At 45.3% G+C, this 14,767-nt stretch overlaps 1 protein-coding gene across 2 annotated transcripts in view; it reads right to left on the bottom strand.

Annotated features, from left to right (window-relative positions):
- The window catches only part of ATP8A2 (ATPase phospholipid transporting 8A2), a 668,324-nt gene that overhangs the window by 525,866 nt on the left and 127,691 nt on the right, over positions 1-14,767 (bottom strand). For both annotated transcript variants that reach the window (XM_077809582.1, XM_077809591.1), the window contains 2 exons: positions 11,823-11,892; positions 1,422-1,549 (listed from right to left, as the gene is read on the bottom strand). In XM_077809582.1, coding sequence (XP_077665708.1) covers positions 1,422-1,549; positions 11,823-11,892 — 198 coding nt within the window. The remainder of the gene's footprint in view (positions 1-1,421; positions 1,550-11,822; positions 11,893-14,767) is intronic.

Genomic DNA, 14,767 nt, shown 5'->3' on the forward strand with positions numbered 1-14,767 from the left:
AGTACTTAGTCACTAAGTAACAAACATTTTCAGAAAGCAGCAGGATCCAGTGGACTGTCCGAGGGGAGTCAAGTGCTATTCTCAACTCTGCCACTAGCCTGCTGTGTTACCTGGGGCAAGGCACTTCATCTCTCTGCGCCTGAGGGCATCTACACTTGAAATGCTAAACAGCAGCACAGCTGAATCGCTGCGCTTCAGTGTGGACACTATCTGTGCTGATGGGAAGGGTTCTCCCATCACTGTAGGTAATCCACCTCCCCGACAGGGGGGTAGCTCGGTCAACGGAAAAATTCTTCCATCAACCTAGCACTGTTTACACTGGAGCTTAGGTCAGCTTAATTACACTGGATTTTCTAGTGTAGAACAGGCCTTAGTTTCCCCACCTATAAAATGAGCATAATGACACTTCTTTTTAAAGCACTTTAATTTCTATGGATTATAATACTTGAATTTATACATCTGAAACATGAAGCTTTTTCTTTTAAGAGTTACAAGAGGGAACTAAATTACCCTTAAAAAGGAACTGTGGCTGCAAGCTCAACTATGAAGGGACTCTCACTTCTCCCATAATAAACATGCATCATTTGCAAGGTGGGACTGGAACCCTGGCTAAGTTCTCTGTAAGCTGCGCGGTTGCGCAGCGGCCTATTTCATGCAGCACAGGCGCTCAGGGAACCAGGGAGCTGTCGTGGCTGGGGGAGGGCACCCCTCCCCCAGCCCCAACCTAGCCCTACCCCTGGCCCCAACTATGGCACGGCCCAGACTTGCCATGGACAGGGCGCCACTACCCCAGCCCAACCCTGGGCGGCCCGGCCCTACCCCAAACCTGGACGGCCTGGCCCGAACCCAGCCGGCCCTCCCCAAACCCAGCCCCAGCCCGGACCTGCAGGGACTGGGGGAGGGGTGCCTATCTTGCAGCCCCAGCCCCGGAGCTGCCACGGCAGAGAGGGGTGCCTCTCCCCACCAGCCCAGGGTGCTGCGGGGAGAGAGAGCTGGGGGAGTCCTCACACCCCTGCACCCCAACCTTCTGCCCCAGTCCTGAGCCCCCTCCCACACTCCAAACTCCTCGACTCCACCCCTACCACATTAATTTTGTTATGTGTCACGCATCATCTCCATACTGGTGCACATAAAATTCATTCTGCACATGGGTGTGAAAAATTAGAGGGAACACTGAACCCTCATCTTCTAGTTCCAGAACTCACAGGCCTCTACCACTTAAGGTAAAGACTGTCCGTTGAAGTCAATAGAGCTACACAATTTTACAGTAGCTGATGATCCGGCCCATGCACCAGTTAGCAGTCACCCACAGAAATACCTTTATGTTCTTTCTATGTTGCCAGGGAGGCCACAGTGCACAGATACACATTAGACATATTTCTTAACAGAAGACAACTGTAGTCTTTCAGTAAAGTTGATACCTTTGGCCATCTAAGCGCAAGTTTCCAATGAAGTCATAGAGGTGACGGTTGGGTCCTTCACATTCTATCTTCCCAGACACTTTCATCAAGTCTTCTCTCGACTGCAGACTAGCAGTTTGAGTCAACCCCTGCAAGAGACCAAGCCAGAGGAGATGCTTGTCAATTCAACTTTTCTTGTTAGTTTAATTTTCAACATTTTGTTCTATAATGTATCCCAACAAGTGAGAGACAGAGGCATAGCTTAGTACATTGACTTAGTAGTCGAGCTTCTTCTGCTGCTTCTTCTGCTGCTCTGGGATTCAGGGGCTCTGTAGCCCCACAGAAATTGCTGACTTAATAAGGACCAGATTTTGCCCTAGCTTGCATGGTTGCTCAAGGCAGTAAAGTGGCATAAGGCACCTCCTTACTAGCTTGAGCCAGCTGCCCCTACAACCATTCATAGCGGTGCACAGAAAACAGTCTTCACAGCGCTCTTATGTTCCCCCACTCGGCGCAAGTGGGCAGGAGGGAGTGGGAAGAAACAAGGAATGAGAGCAGCTTTGGTTCTGCCCTCCCCCCACCCTTACACGGGGCAATGTAGCTTTTTGACACATGTATGCTAAGTCCCACTCTCCCTCCAGGGCCACTCCTGGGGCACTAAAACCATGCTCTGCCCTTGCTCAGGGTTGATTGCTAACTCACCACAGATTAGTAGATTCCAAGGCCAGAAGGGATCATTGTTATCTAGTCTGCCCACCCAGTATAGCACATGCCACAGAACTTCCCCAAAATAATTCCTAGAGCATCTCTTTCATGAAAACATCCAATCTTGACTTAAACTATGCGGAGTGTCAAACTGGTCCTCTCTTGCCCCCAGGATCGAGGAACTGCATCCAGCTCCTTTGCAGCTCCCACATCCTATTGCACTCAGTGAAGACTGAATATCGCAGCCAAGAATTTAACCCAATGTATTAACTTATTGGGAGGGCAGTGTAAGATTTATCATAGGTATCAATAGCCATACCCTAACATGCAATTTTCTGAAATTTAGAAACCACATGCCTGATTCTTCACTGCTTTTTGCCTAGTGTCAAAAGTTACCCTTGAGTGAAGGGAGTGGAAAGTGAGTGTAAATCACTGCCATAAACCCATTTTCCATCTTGTTTGCTCAAGTGAGACTCCACGTTGCAAGGCAGTTAGAGAATCAGGTCCACATTTTTTAAATGCAGTGACCCATATATAAATATAATCTGCAGAGGATTCTTCCCCAGACTACTGTCCTTGGTATCAGACCTGTAGATACAACCACAGTTTCTCAAACAAAATTAAAATGCAGGCAAATATAAATGTTTTCAAATATGAATTGTAAGTTACAATGGCATTATGATGATGCATTTTGTACAAGATGGGTCATGTGAGGTGTCACTGGAAAATTTATGATTTGCTAAATATGATTATCATATTTGTATGTATGTATCATTTTTGTACCGGAAGTTATGAATATTGACTACATATCTGTATTTCACATGTAATCACGCCTGGGTGACACCCACTAGGCAAAATGCTTCCAGTCTAGATAGTCGGCTATGAAGGGCCCACTCAAGGTAATGGGCCATTAGGAAAAACAATAGGCTTTAGGAGAAGCTTATGCCCCACCTGGTAAACATCCCTGAGAATGCTCCAAACAGCTTGTAAGTAATGGTTGCTATGACTCAGCAAGGTATGCAAGGACATGTGACCAGGCCACATGACACAGAATTTCATCTTGGATACCAGTGTTTTTCCACAAACTGAGTTTGGGACAAAGGGTTCCTGCCATATGCTAAAGCTATATAAGGCAGGGAGTGACATCATCTGTTGTTCTTCACTCTCCCACAACTGAACACCTAAGAGAAGCTCCTAAGGAAAAGGACTTGGAACTGGGCTTGAACACAGAAAAGAAACTTACAAGAAATGGAAGATTGGACAAATGAGCAGGGAAGAGTATAAAAATACTGCTCGGGGATGCAGGAGTGAAATCAGGAAGGCCAAATCACACCTGGAGTTGCAGCTAGCAAGAGATGTTAAGAGTAACAAGAAGGGTTTCTTCAGGTACGTTAGCAACAAGAAGAAAGTCAAGGAAAGTGTAGGCCCCTTACTGAATGAGGGAGGCAACTTAGTGACAGAGGATGTAGAAAAAGCTAATGTACTCAATGCTTTTTTTGCCTCTGTCTTCACGAACAACGTCAGCTCCTGGACTGCTGCACTGGGCAGCGCAGCATGGGGAGGAGGTGACCAGCCCTCTGTGGAGAAAGAAGCGGTTTGGGACTATTTAGAAAAGCTGGACGAGCACAAGCCCATGGGGCCGGATGCGCTGCATCCAAGAGTGCTAAAGGAGTTGGCGGATGTGATTGCAGAGCCATTGGCCATTATCTTTGAAAACTCATGGTGATCCGAGGAAGTCCCAGACGACTGGAAAAAGGCTAATGTAGTGCCCATCTTTAAAAAAGGGAAGGGGGAGGATCCAGGGAACTACAGGCCAGTCAGCCTCACCTCAGTCCCTGGAAAAATCATGGAGCAGGTCCTCAAGGAATCAATTCTGAAGCACTTGGAGGAGAGGAAAGTGATCAGGAACAGTCAGCATGGATTCACCAAGGGCAAGTCATGCTTGACTAATCTAATTGCCTTCTATGACGAGATAACTGGCTCTGTGGATGAGGGGAAAGCGGTGGACGTGTTGTTCCTTGACTTTAGAAAAGCTTTTGACATGGTCTCCCACAGTATTCTTGCCAGCAAGTTAAAGAAGTATGGGCTGGATGAATGGACTATAAGGTGGATAGAAAGCTGGCAGGATCGTCGGGCTCAACGGGTAGTGATCAATGGCTCCATGTCTAGTTGGCAGCCAGTATCAAGTGGAGTGCCCCAAGGGTCGGTCCTGGGGCCGGTTTTGTTCAATAGCTTCATAAATGATCTGGAGGATGGTGTGGATTGCACCCTCAGCAAGTTTGCAGATGACACTAAACTGGGAGGAGAGGTAGATACGCTGGAGGGTAGGGATAGGATACAGAGGGACCTAGACAAATTAGAGGATTGGGCCAAAAGAAATCTGATGAGGTTCAACAAGGACAAGTGCAGAATCCTGCACTTAGGACGGAATAATCCCATGCACCGCTACAGACTAGGGACCAAATGGCTCAGCAGCAGTTCTGCAGAAAAGGACCCAGGGGTGACAGTGGACGAGAAGCTGGATATGAGTCAACAGTGTGCACTTGTTGCCAAGGAGGCCAATGGCATTTTGGAACGTATAGGTAGGGGCATTGCCAGCAGATTGAGGGACGTGATCGTTCCCCTCTATTCGACATTGGTGAGGCCTCATCTGGAGTACTGTGTCCAGTTTTGGGCCCCACACTACAAGAAGGATGTGGAAAAATTGGAGAGAGTCCAGCGGAGGGCAACAAAAATGATTAGGGGACTGGAACACATGATTTATGAGGAGAGGCTGAGAGAACTGGGATTGTTTAGTCTGCGGAAGAGAAGAATGAGGGGGGATTTGATAGATGCTTTCAACTACCTGAAAGGGGGTTCCAAAGAGGATGGATCTAGACTGTTCTCGGTGGTAGCTGATGACAGAACAAGGAGTAATGGTCTCAAGTTGCAGTGGGGGAGGTTTAGGTTGGATATTAGAAAAAACTTCTTCACTAGGACGGTGGTGAAACACTGGAATGCGTTACCTAGGGAGGTGGTGGAATCTCCTTCCTTAGATATTTTTAAGGTCAGGCTCGACGAAGCCCTGGCTGGGATGATTTAGTTGGGGATTCGTCCTGCTTTGAGCAGGGGGTTGGACTAGATAACCTCCTGAGGTCCCTTCCAATCCTGATATTCTATGATTCTATGATTCTATGAAGGGAATGGTCCTAAGTTTGTGTCTGCTAGGGAGACTGGCACTGTAACTAGGTCGCATCCAGTTAGTGTCTATGTAAAATCCCAAAGACCAGACAATTCTGATGCTTGTATTTTGCCCATTGCTAGTGTGTTGTTGGGAAAGAGTGTAGCAACTCTGTCTAATCAGGGTGAGATCCTAGCCAGGGCACAAGGAGAGCAGAAAGGTGATTTGAATGTGTTACCTACTGAGGATGTGGAAACCTGTAGCAAGAAGGAAAAGATTCCTGAACTTGTGTGTGGCAAAGGGAAGGAGACTGCTTCTAACCTTTTACCTAGGAAGTCTGTAAGTTTGCCTGAAAGGGGATTGTGTAGGAATCCTCCTGATGGGCCAGAGGTCTCAGAGGCTAGATGTAAGTGAGACCCAGAAAGAGTCTGTTGTTGCTCAGGAAAGTGTTCCTCTAGAGCAAGCCCTAGGTGAAGAGGGTAAGGGCAGAATTTCTGTGAAGGGTGAACTGTTGCATAGAAAAGCCCTAGGGAAAGGAATCCTCATAGTAGTATTTGCAAGCAGTTTATTGCAACTGAAGGGTGTGAAAGTGATTTAATCAAGAAAGTTTCAGTTCCTAACAGCCAGAAATTTTCTGTTGTGAATGAAGCCACTGACTTTCCTGTTGAAAGATCCAGTGTGGACAGCTTTGAGAAGGTCTCAGATGAAGTGAAAGCTGTTAAGAAAGTTAAACAGTCCTATAACCAAGTGGCTGTGTTTGGCCAGCTTGTTGGGGAGACAAGGTTGTGGAGAAAGGGATGTCTCCATGCTAGTTCTGTAAGTGAACAGTATGTGGCCCAGGCCAAGATGGGGGCTCTTAACCAACAGAGCCCAAATTGCAGGCCTCCAGACTGAGCGCTGAGAGAAGACCCTATCCCAGTTTGACCCCCGGGGGTTTTGGGGTGGCAAAAGGGCACGGGCCGCATAAACCTTCCCACATGAGGCATGCGAGTGCTATCGACCACCCCGACCTAAGGGAGGGCGTGAAACTGGAAGGGCCTGGTGTAACTCCCATCAAGGAACAGGAGAGATGCTGGGGCATCCATGGGAATGCTGGTGGCTTCGAACTTCCCCGGGTCACCGGCAAAAGTGACCCCGCTCAGTTCGGTCTCGAAGGGGGGAGAGATGTGACGAAGCAGGACTTTTCTTAATGTTTCCTCTGAATATTGTGGGGGTGCCTCAGTTTCCCCTATGCAGTTCTTAAGTATCTAGGTGGTGGGATAAGGGTGTATGATCGTTGCAGAGCCCTAGAGGGCAGGTGTGTGCAGGGGTCTGGACACCAAGAATGGCCAACACCCTGTTTCCTGGCAACTGATGGCCTGGCCCTTCCCCCCTGCAAGGTGAGAGCTAAAGGGTTGGAGAACAAAGGAATCAGGTGACCCCCTGGCCTGGGAAAGGGACAAAGCCAAGAGGAGGAGGGGCTGGAGAGAGTTTCAGTTTGGGGCTGGCTGGGGACATGGAGTGAAGTGCAGATGGGGTTGTCTGGCTCACTGCCTCCCAAAATGGACCCAGCTGAGGGGTCCTGTTCTCTGCACCTACAAGCTCTGGTTTAGACCATGTTCCTGTTGTCTAATAAACTTCTGTTTTACTAGCTGGCTGGCTGAGAGTCACGTCTGACTACGAAGTTGGGGTGCAGGACCCTCTGGCTTCCCCAGGACCCTGCCTGGACGGACTCGCTGTGGGAAGTGCATGGAGGGGCAGAGGATGCTGAACGCTCCGAGGTCAGACCTAGGAAGGTAGAAGTTGTGTGAGCTGTGAGTCCTGAAGACAGTCTGCTAGCAGAAAGGAGACTTTCCCAGAGTCCTGACTGGCTTCATAGGGAGCAGTTCCAGAGCATCGCCCGGGGACTCCGTGACAACAAGTACACAGGTTTCTAAGTGCTGCTTTGATACTGTCAGGGGTATGCTGCAATCCCATGAAATTGCATCTTAATGTGCTCAATGCCCTGATTCTCCTCACACATTAGTTTTAGATTTGAGCAGCTGCAGTGTCTAAATGGAGTTACTCCCAACTGACACCGGGGTAAGTAAGAAGAGAATCTGTAACTCCTCTTCTCTGACTTGCATAATGACAGGTTTCAGAGTAGCAGCCATGTTAGTCTGTATTCACAAAAAGAAAAGGAGTACTTGTGGCACCTTAGAGACTAACAAATTTATTTGAGCATAAGCTTTCGTGAGCTACAGCTCACTTCATCGGATCCATCCTTTTCTTTTTTTCTCTTCTCTGATAACTTTACATTTCCCAAACATTTAAAATAGAAACTTATTTTCTCACCTCTAAACATTCTCTTATATTTTACAGATATATTTGCATAAAATAAAATGTGTCCTTCTGGTGAAGTTTACCATGGGCACAGCGTGACTGATGCCCCTTGGTACAGAACAGCCACTGTATCCATGCTGCACATGCTATGGAGAGGGCATGTAAGGAGACTTGTCATAAATAAAGGGAAGGGTAAACCCCTTTGAAATCCCTCCTGGCCAGGGGAAAGTTCCTCTCACCTGTAAAGGGTTAAGAAGCTAAAGGTAACCTCGCTGGCACCTGACCAAAATGACCAATGAGGAGACAAGATACTTTCAAAAGCTGGGAGGAGGGAGAGAAACAAAGGGTCTGTGTGTCTGTCTATATGCTGGTTTTCTGCCGGGGATAGACCAGGAATGGTGGAATATGAACAAGAGGCTGCTCGGCAGCTCTCCAACACGAGTTTCTACAAGCCATTACCCTATGATCCCACTGAGAGTTACCAAAAGCAACTACAGCATTTGCTCAAGAAACTTCCTGAAAAAGCACAAGATCAAATCCGCACAGACACACCCCTGGAACCCCGACCTGGGATATTCTATCTACTACCCAAGATCCATAAACCTGGAAATCCTGGGCGCCCCATCATTTCAGGCATTGGCACCCTGACAGCAGGATTGTCTGGCTATGTAGACTCCCTCCTCAGGCCCTACGCTACCAGCACTCCCAGCTACCTTCGAGACACCACTGACTTCCTGAGGAAACTTCAATCCATCGGTGATCTTCCTGATAACACCATCCTGGCCACTATGGATGCAGACGCCCTCTACACCAACATTCCACACAAAGATGGACTACAAGCCGTCAGGAACACTATCCCCGATAATGTCACGGCTAACCTGGTGGCTGAACTTTGTGACTTTGTCCTTACCCATAACTATTTCACATTTGGGGACAATGTATACCTTCAGATCAGCGGCACTGCTATGGGTACCCGCATGGCCCCACAGTATGCCAACATTTTTATGGCTGATTTAGAACAACGCTTCCTCAGCTCTCGTCCCCTAAAGCCCCTACTCTACTTGCGCTATATTGATGACATCTTCATCATCTGGACCCATGGAAAAGAAGCCCTTGAGGAATTCCACCATGATTTCAACAATTTCCATCCCACCACCAACCTCAGCCTGGTCCAGTCCACACAAGAGATCCACTTCCTGGACACTACAGTGCTAATAAACAATGGTCACATAAACACCACCCTATACCGGAAACCTACTGACCGCTATTCCTACCTGCATGCCTCCAGCTTTCACCCTGACCACACCACACGATCCATCGTCTACAGCCAAGCTCTGCGATACAACCGCATTTGCTCCAACCCCTCAGACAGAGACAAACACCTACAAGATCTCTCTCAAGCTTTCTTACAACTACAATACCCACCTGCAGAAGTAAAGAAACAGATTGATAGAGCCAGAAGAGTTCCCAGAAGTTACCTACTACAGGACAGGCCTAACAAAGAAAATAACAGAACGCCACTAGCCGTCACCTTCAGCCCCCAACTAAAACCCCTCCAACGCATTATTAAGGATCTACAACCTATCCTAAAGGATGACCCAACACTCTCACAAATCTTGGGAGACAGGCCAGTCCTTGCCTACAGACAGCCCCGCAACCTGAAGCAAATACTCACCAACAACCACATACCACACAACAGAACCACTAACCCAGGAACTTATCCTTGCAACAAAGCCCGTTGCCAATTGTGCCCACATATCTATTCAGGGGACACCATCACAGGGCCTAATAACATCAGCCACACTATCAGAGGCTCGTTCACCTGCACATCCACCAATGTGATATATGCCATCATGTGCCAGCAATGCCCCTCTGCCATGTACATTGGTCAAACTGGACAGTCTCTACGTAAAAGAATAAATGGACACAAATCAGATGTCAAGAATTATAACATTCATAAACCAGTCGGAGAACACTTCAATCTCTCTGGTCACGCAATCACAGACATGAAGGTCGCTATCTTAAAACAAAAAAACTTCAAATCCAGACTCCAGCGAGAAACTGCTGAATTGGAATTCATTTGCAAATTGGATACTATTAATTTAGGCTTAAATAGAGACTGGGAGTGGCTAAGTCATTATGCAAGGTAGCCTATTTCCTCTTGTTTTTTCCTACCCCCCCCCCCAGATGTTCTGGTTTAACTTGGATTTAAACTTGGAGAGTGGTCAGTTTGGATGAGCTATTACCAGCAGGAGAGTGAATTTGTGTGTGTATGGGGGTGGGTTTTTGGAGGGGGGTGAGGGAGTGAGAGAACCTGGATTTGTGCAGGAAATGGCCTAACTTGATTATCATGCACATTGTGTAAAGAGTTGTCACTTTGGATGGGCTATCACCAGCAGGAGAGTGAATTTGTGTGGGGGGGTGGAGGGTGAGAAAACCTGGATTTGTGCTGGAAATGGCCTAACCTGATGATCACTTTAGATAAGCTATTACCAGCAGGACAGTGGGGTGGGAGGAGGTATTGTTTCATATTCTCTGTGTATACATAAAGTCTGCTGCAGTTTCCACGGTATGCATCCGATGAAGTGAGCTGTAGCTCACGAAAGCTCATGCTCAAATAAATTGGTTAGTCTCTAAGGTGCCACAAGTACTCCTTTTCTTTTTGCGAATACAGACTAACACGGCTGTTACTCTGAAACCTGTCATTAGAACTTTTAGTAAGTAATCTAGCTAGGCATGTGTTAGATTATGATTTCTTTAAATGGCTGAGAAAAGAATTGTGCTGAATAGAATAACTATTTCTGTCTGTGTATCTTTTTTGTAACTTAAGGTTTTGTCTAGAGGGGTTCTCTATGTTTTTGAATCTAATTACCCTGTAAGATATCTACCATCCTGATTTTACAAGGGGGATTTCTTTATTTCTATTTACTTCTATTTTTATTAAAAGTCTTCTTGTAAGAAACTGAATGCTTTTTCATTGTTCTCAGATCCAAGGGTTTGGGTCTGTGGTCACCTATGCAAATTGGTGAGGCTTTTTATCCAACATTTCCCAGGAAAGGGGGGGTGCAAGTGTTGGGAGGATTGTTCATTGTTCTTAAGATCCAAGGGTCTGGGTCTGTAGTCACCTAGGCAAACTGGTGAGGCTTTTTACCAAATCTTGTCCAGGAAGTGGGGTGCAAGGTTTTGGGAAGTATTTTTGGGGGAAAGACGCGTCCAAACAGTTCTTCCCCAGTAACCAGTATTAGTTTGGTGGTGGTAGCGGCAAGGACAAAGGGTGGAATATTTTGTACCTTGGGGAAGTTTTGACCTAAGCTGGTAAAGATAAGCTTAGGAGGTTTTTCATGCAGGTCCCCACATCTGTACCCTAGAGTTCAGAGTGGGGGAGGAACCTTGACAGGACTCCACACTCCAAAGGTTCTGCATCAGCTCTGATAAACCACGGCATGGGGTATTGGGGATGGGCAGGAGGATGGTGGGAGCTTGGCCTCTCGCTCTGTAATTACTGGGATCCCCTTAAGCAGGATGTGCATCAGAGTCTCAGTTAATTATTTTTACTCACACAAAATTACCAATCTCCTGCTCCATGCTGCTCCCCACCCAAAGACCGAGGTGCTCACACTTAGGAGTCGGAGAAAGCCCGGGAAAATACACAGGCCCTGATTCACTTTTACACCTCTCTGGCGGTGTAAAGAAGCCTGGAAGTGTATATGTCTAATTCACACTCTTTAAAGGTCTATTTACGCAGCCAGGGTTGTACAAAGCAGCCTCAGTGTAAATGAGAATCAGGCCCATACGCTTTGCAACATGACCTGAAGGTCATCAAATGCAGGTCCTGTAAGATGGAGAGAGACTAAATTCATGTTTAAAGCACTTACCAAGCATGTAATTACAGCAGCCCTGGGAAGAATACTGCTGTTATTAGAGTGGGGGAAAGTGAGGCAGAGAAGTTAAATATTTGTTTGAAGGCCACACTAGACGTAAGCGTCATAGCCAGGATCTTCCTGATGTCCATTCCCATGTTTAAATCCACTGGACCATGCCTCTCTTTAATTCAGTCTCTCAACAAATCTGTACAGCAATTATTACCACCTCCATTCAACAGATGCAGAAACTGGCAGTGAGAGCATAAGTAACTAGTCAAGAGTTATACAGCTGCATTTAGAATCCAGATCTCCTCACACCCAGCTCCCTTTCCTAACTGCTAAACAGGACTTTCTAGTTAACATTTTACACTAACAAAATAAATGTGATTTTACCTGTCGTATTTTAAGATTAGTCTCCCCATCAAGATTAGATGTTTCAATATAGCACATTGCCTGAGGTTCACTGCAGAAAGCACAGTAAAATTTTCATGATTAAACATTTTATAAAACAATTACACTGAGCCTTACTTGTGCTTTGAAAGTACCCAATTATAACTATTCTCAATACATTATATGGCAAAAAGTTAAATTCTGATGGTGAATGACAGGGTGCCGTTTTTTAAAAATCCCTTTGAAAATTATTTCAGTTAAAAATGACTTAAATGATTTCTTAAAAAAAAACACATCTATCTGAATCAATATAGATGCTATCCAGGAAAAACAAGCAGGTTTAACATAAGTACACATCACTTCCAGAAAATATTAAAGAACCTCTGCTTCAATTCTTCACATTATTTAATAACTCAGCTGTTTCACTTTTGACAAGTTCTCCTTCTAGAATTTTCTTCCCCAAATTTGTTGAGCAAGAATGCTGGAAAACCATAGCAACATTAAAACAGGGGAGATTTTCAAATTACTAAGGACAATTAGGCACCAGCTCCCTTTATACCTTTGTACATTTTTTTCCCCATAGAGCCAAATCTGGCTATACGCTGCTCCTACAATTCACCAAAAAGCCATGGCTGTAAGGGCAGCAGAGGATGTTAATGTTCCACCTCCCTGATTCTAGTTCCCCCCAAACTTGCAGAGGCTACTCTGCAGGTGTCCTGTGGTTGGAGCCACAGAAAGGCATTCTGGAACCAGGGTTAGACTCAAGGGGTGTGGTCTACTAGAGTGTTTGTGCCCTTACACATCCTCACACATCCCCTGTCTTACAGAAATTACTCCTCTTCCTAGCTGGAATAGGCTGTCAGAGGGTGGGAGAGAGCTAAGTATGGGTCAAATTCAGGTATACAATGATGATGCTTTCACAGAGTGCCTACTCTCAGGGCACACCTGAGGAGTATTAGAATCTTGCCCAGAGTTTGTACTCATTCATCTTGTCCTGTAGTTCATAAATTCATAGATTTCAAGGCCTGAAGGGACCACTATGACCATCTGAGCCCCTTTATAACACAAGCCATAGAACTTCCCCAAAATAATTCCTAGAGCATATCTTTTAAAAAGACATCCTCACTTATGTCTATGCATCACAATGAAGGAATTCACTTCCTACTTGGACCCAGATACGCATTTCATCTTCCCGTGTTTGCAGACTACTTTCTGTACATTGAGATGCTGTTCTATACCTCCTGAAGCAATTAGATTTAAATTAACCCTTGTATTGCTGCCATTTTCCTGACTGCTAGACACCTGAATGCCAGAGAGATGCAGGTATGCAGATCTAGCCATATACACAGATATGTATGTGGTCTCCAGAGAAATAAATTTTCTTTCAGAAGTCATACAGCAATGGGAGCTGGAACACAGGTTCACAGCTTCCCACATATGGTCAAACTAACAGATCAGATCCAATGGACACTACAGACTCTAATACATAAACCACAATGGTCCATATTTTTGGTCATATTATGAACAGCAAATTTACTGTAATCTAGATGGTGGATCAGACGCAGCACTTATATCACAGGCCAAGAAATTTTTACACAAAGTTCTTCACATCTGTATATAGACCTGAAAATGCCTCTTATACCCAGTACAAATGAGATCCAAATATGATCTTTAATTGCTTTTGGTCTTTTTTTCTGCCTTAAGAATTTCTGCTGTCTGTAAGATCCCTTGAATGTCATCTTTATGTGAATAATCAAAATAACAGACAATTTAACAGTCAAAACAATATACCTGTACACACAATACCTTAATACAGCACATACCATACACAAATCAAACAATCCATTCCTGCAGAGCATGCAAAGCTTTCTGGTGAACTGAGGGCTATTATTATTATTATTACCATCTCAAAGAATTTATTATGTACATAACAAAGCGACCATGGTAAAAGCAAAACCACAACAGAAATGGCCAGTACTAAAAGCAAAGCATTTCATAAATTAAACAGCATACTCAGGGCCAAATTATGCCTCAGTTACACCAGTGTAACCTCACTGACATCAGTGGGGTTACTGGAGTGGTACTGACAGAATAATTTGGCCTATGCATCTTAAGAACTAAATCCCAGTGAAGCAGGTAAGTGGGAGAAAAAGTTTAAATATAAAACGTTGGGGGAGAAAGCCCAAAATGGAATGAGAATCCCTCAAAACTGGAAATTACCATTCTGATAAGAGTGTGGTTGTATCCCCTACCTGCACTTAAATTTGGGAGCCACCTGGCTAGTAATAAATAATCAATAATAATTTGGGGCTTTTATTTAAATAAATCTTATTTTTAAATTTTGACCTAAATCCTAGAACGAACTAGATATTTGAGGTACCTCAGTTTTTGGGTACTCAACCTCAGTCATGATTAAAGGGACAATATTTTTCAGACTTACTGAGCACCCTCAGGACACCTTATGGAATTTCAATTGGGCACCCTAAAACTCCAGTACCCCAAATCTCTAGTAACTTTTGAAATTTCAAATCTTCATTTTTACCTGCTATCTATCTCCACCAGAGACACTGCTTCTCCTGGTGACACAAGAATGAGACAGAAAGTGAGGGCAAGGCAGGAAATGTAGGCCAATAGCTCAGAAAAGACATTTCTCAGAAGGTTAGTCATCTGTTTCCCTCTCCAGGAGGGAATTTCAGGGCATGGGGATCAGGGTGACCCATGGCCATTGCTAGTTAGAGAGAAGAAGAACACCCACAAGATCTCTTGTTTGATGTTTGGGTGGTGAAGAGAAGACCTGCAGTCTTAGGGTGTATCTTCACTGCAAAGTTAACTCAAATTATAACTCAAATGTTGCTCCTAACTCAAGTGTGGTGGTGCTTTCAAACACAACTTGGCTGGTCCATCAGGGGGTACAGGCTAAAACTTCAGAGACCGCAACTCAGCAGATG

Source organism: Eretmochelys imbricata, chromosome 1 (genome assembly GCF_965152235.1).
Source record: "Eretmochelys imbricata isolate rEreImb1 chromosome 1, rEreImb1.hap1, whole genome shotgun sequence".
Taxonomy (NCBI): Eukaryota; Metazoa; Chordata; order Testudines; family Cheloniidae; genus Eretmochelys; species Eretmochelys imbricata.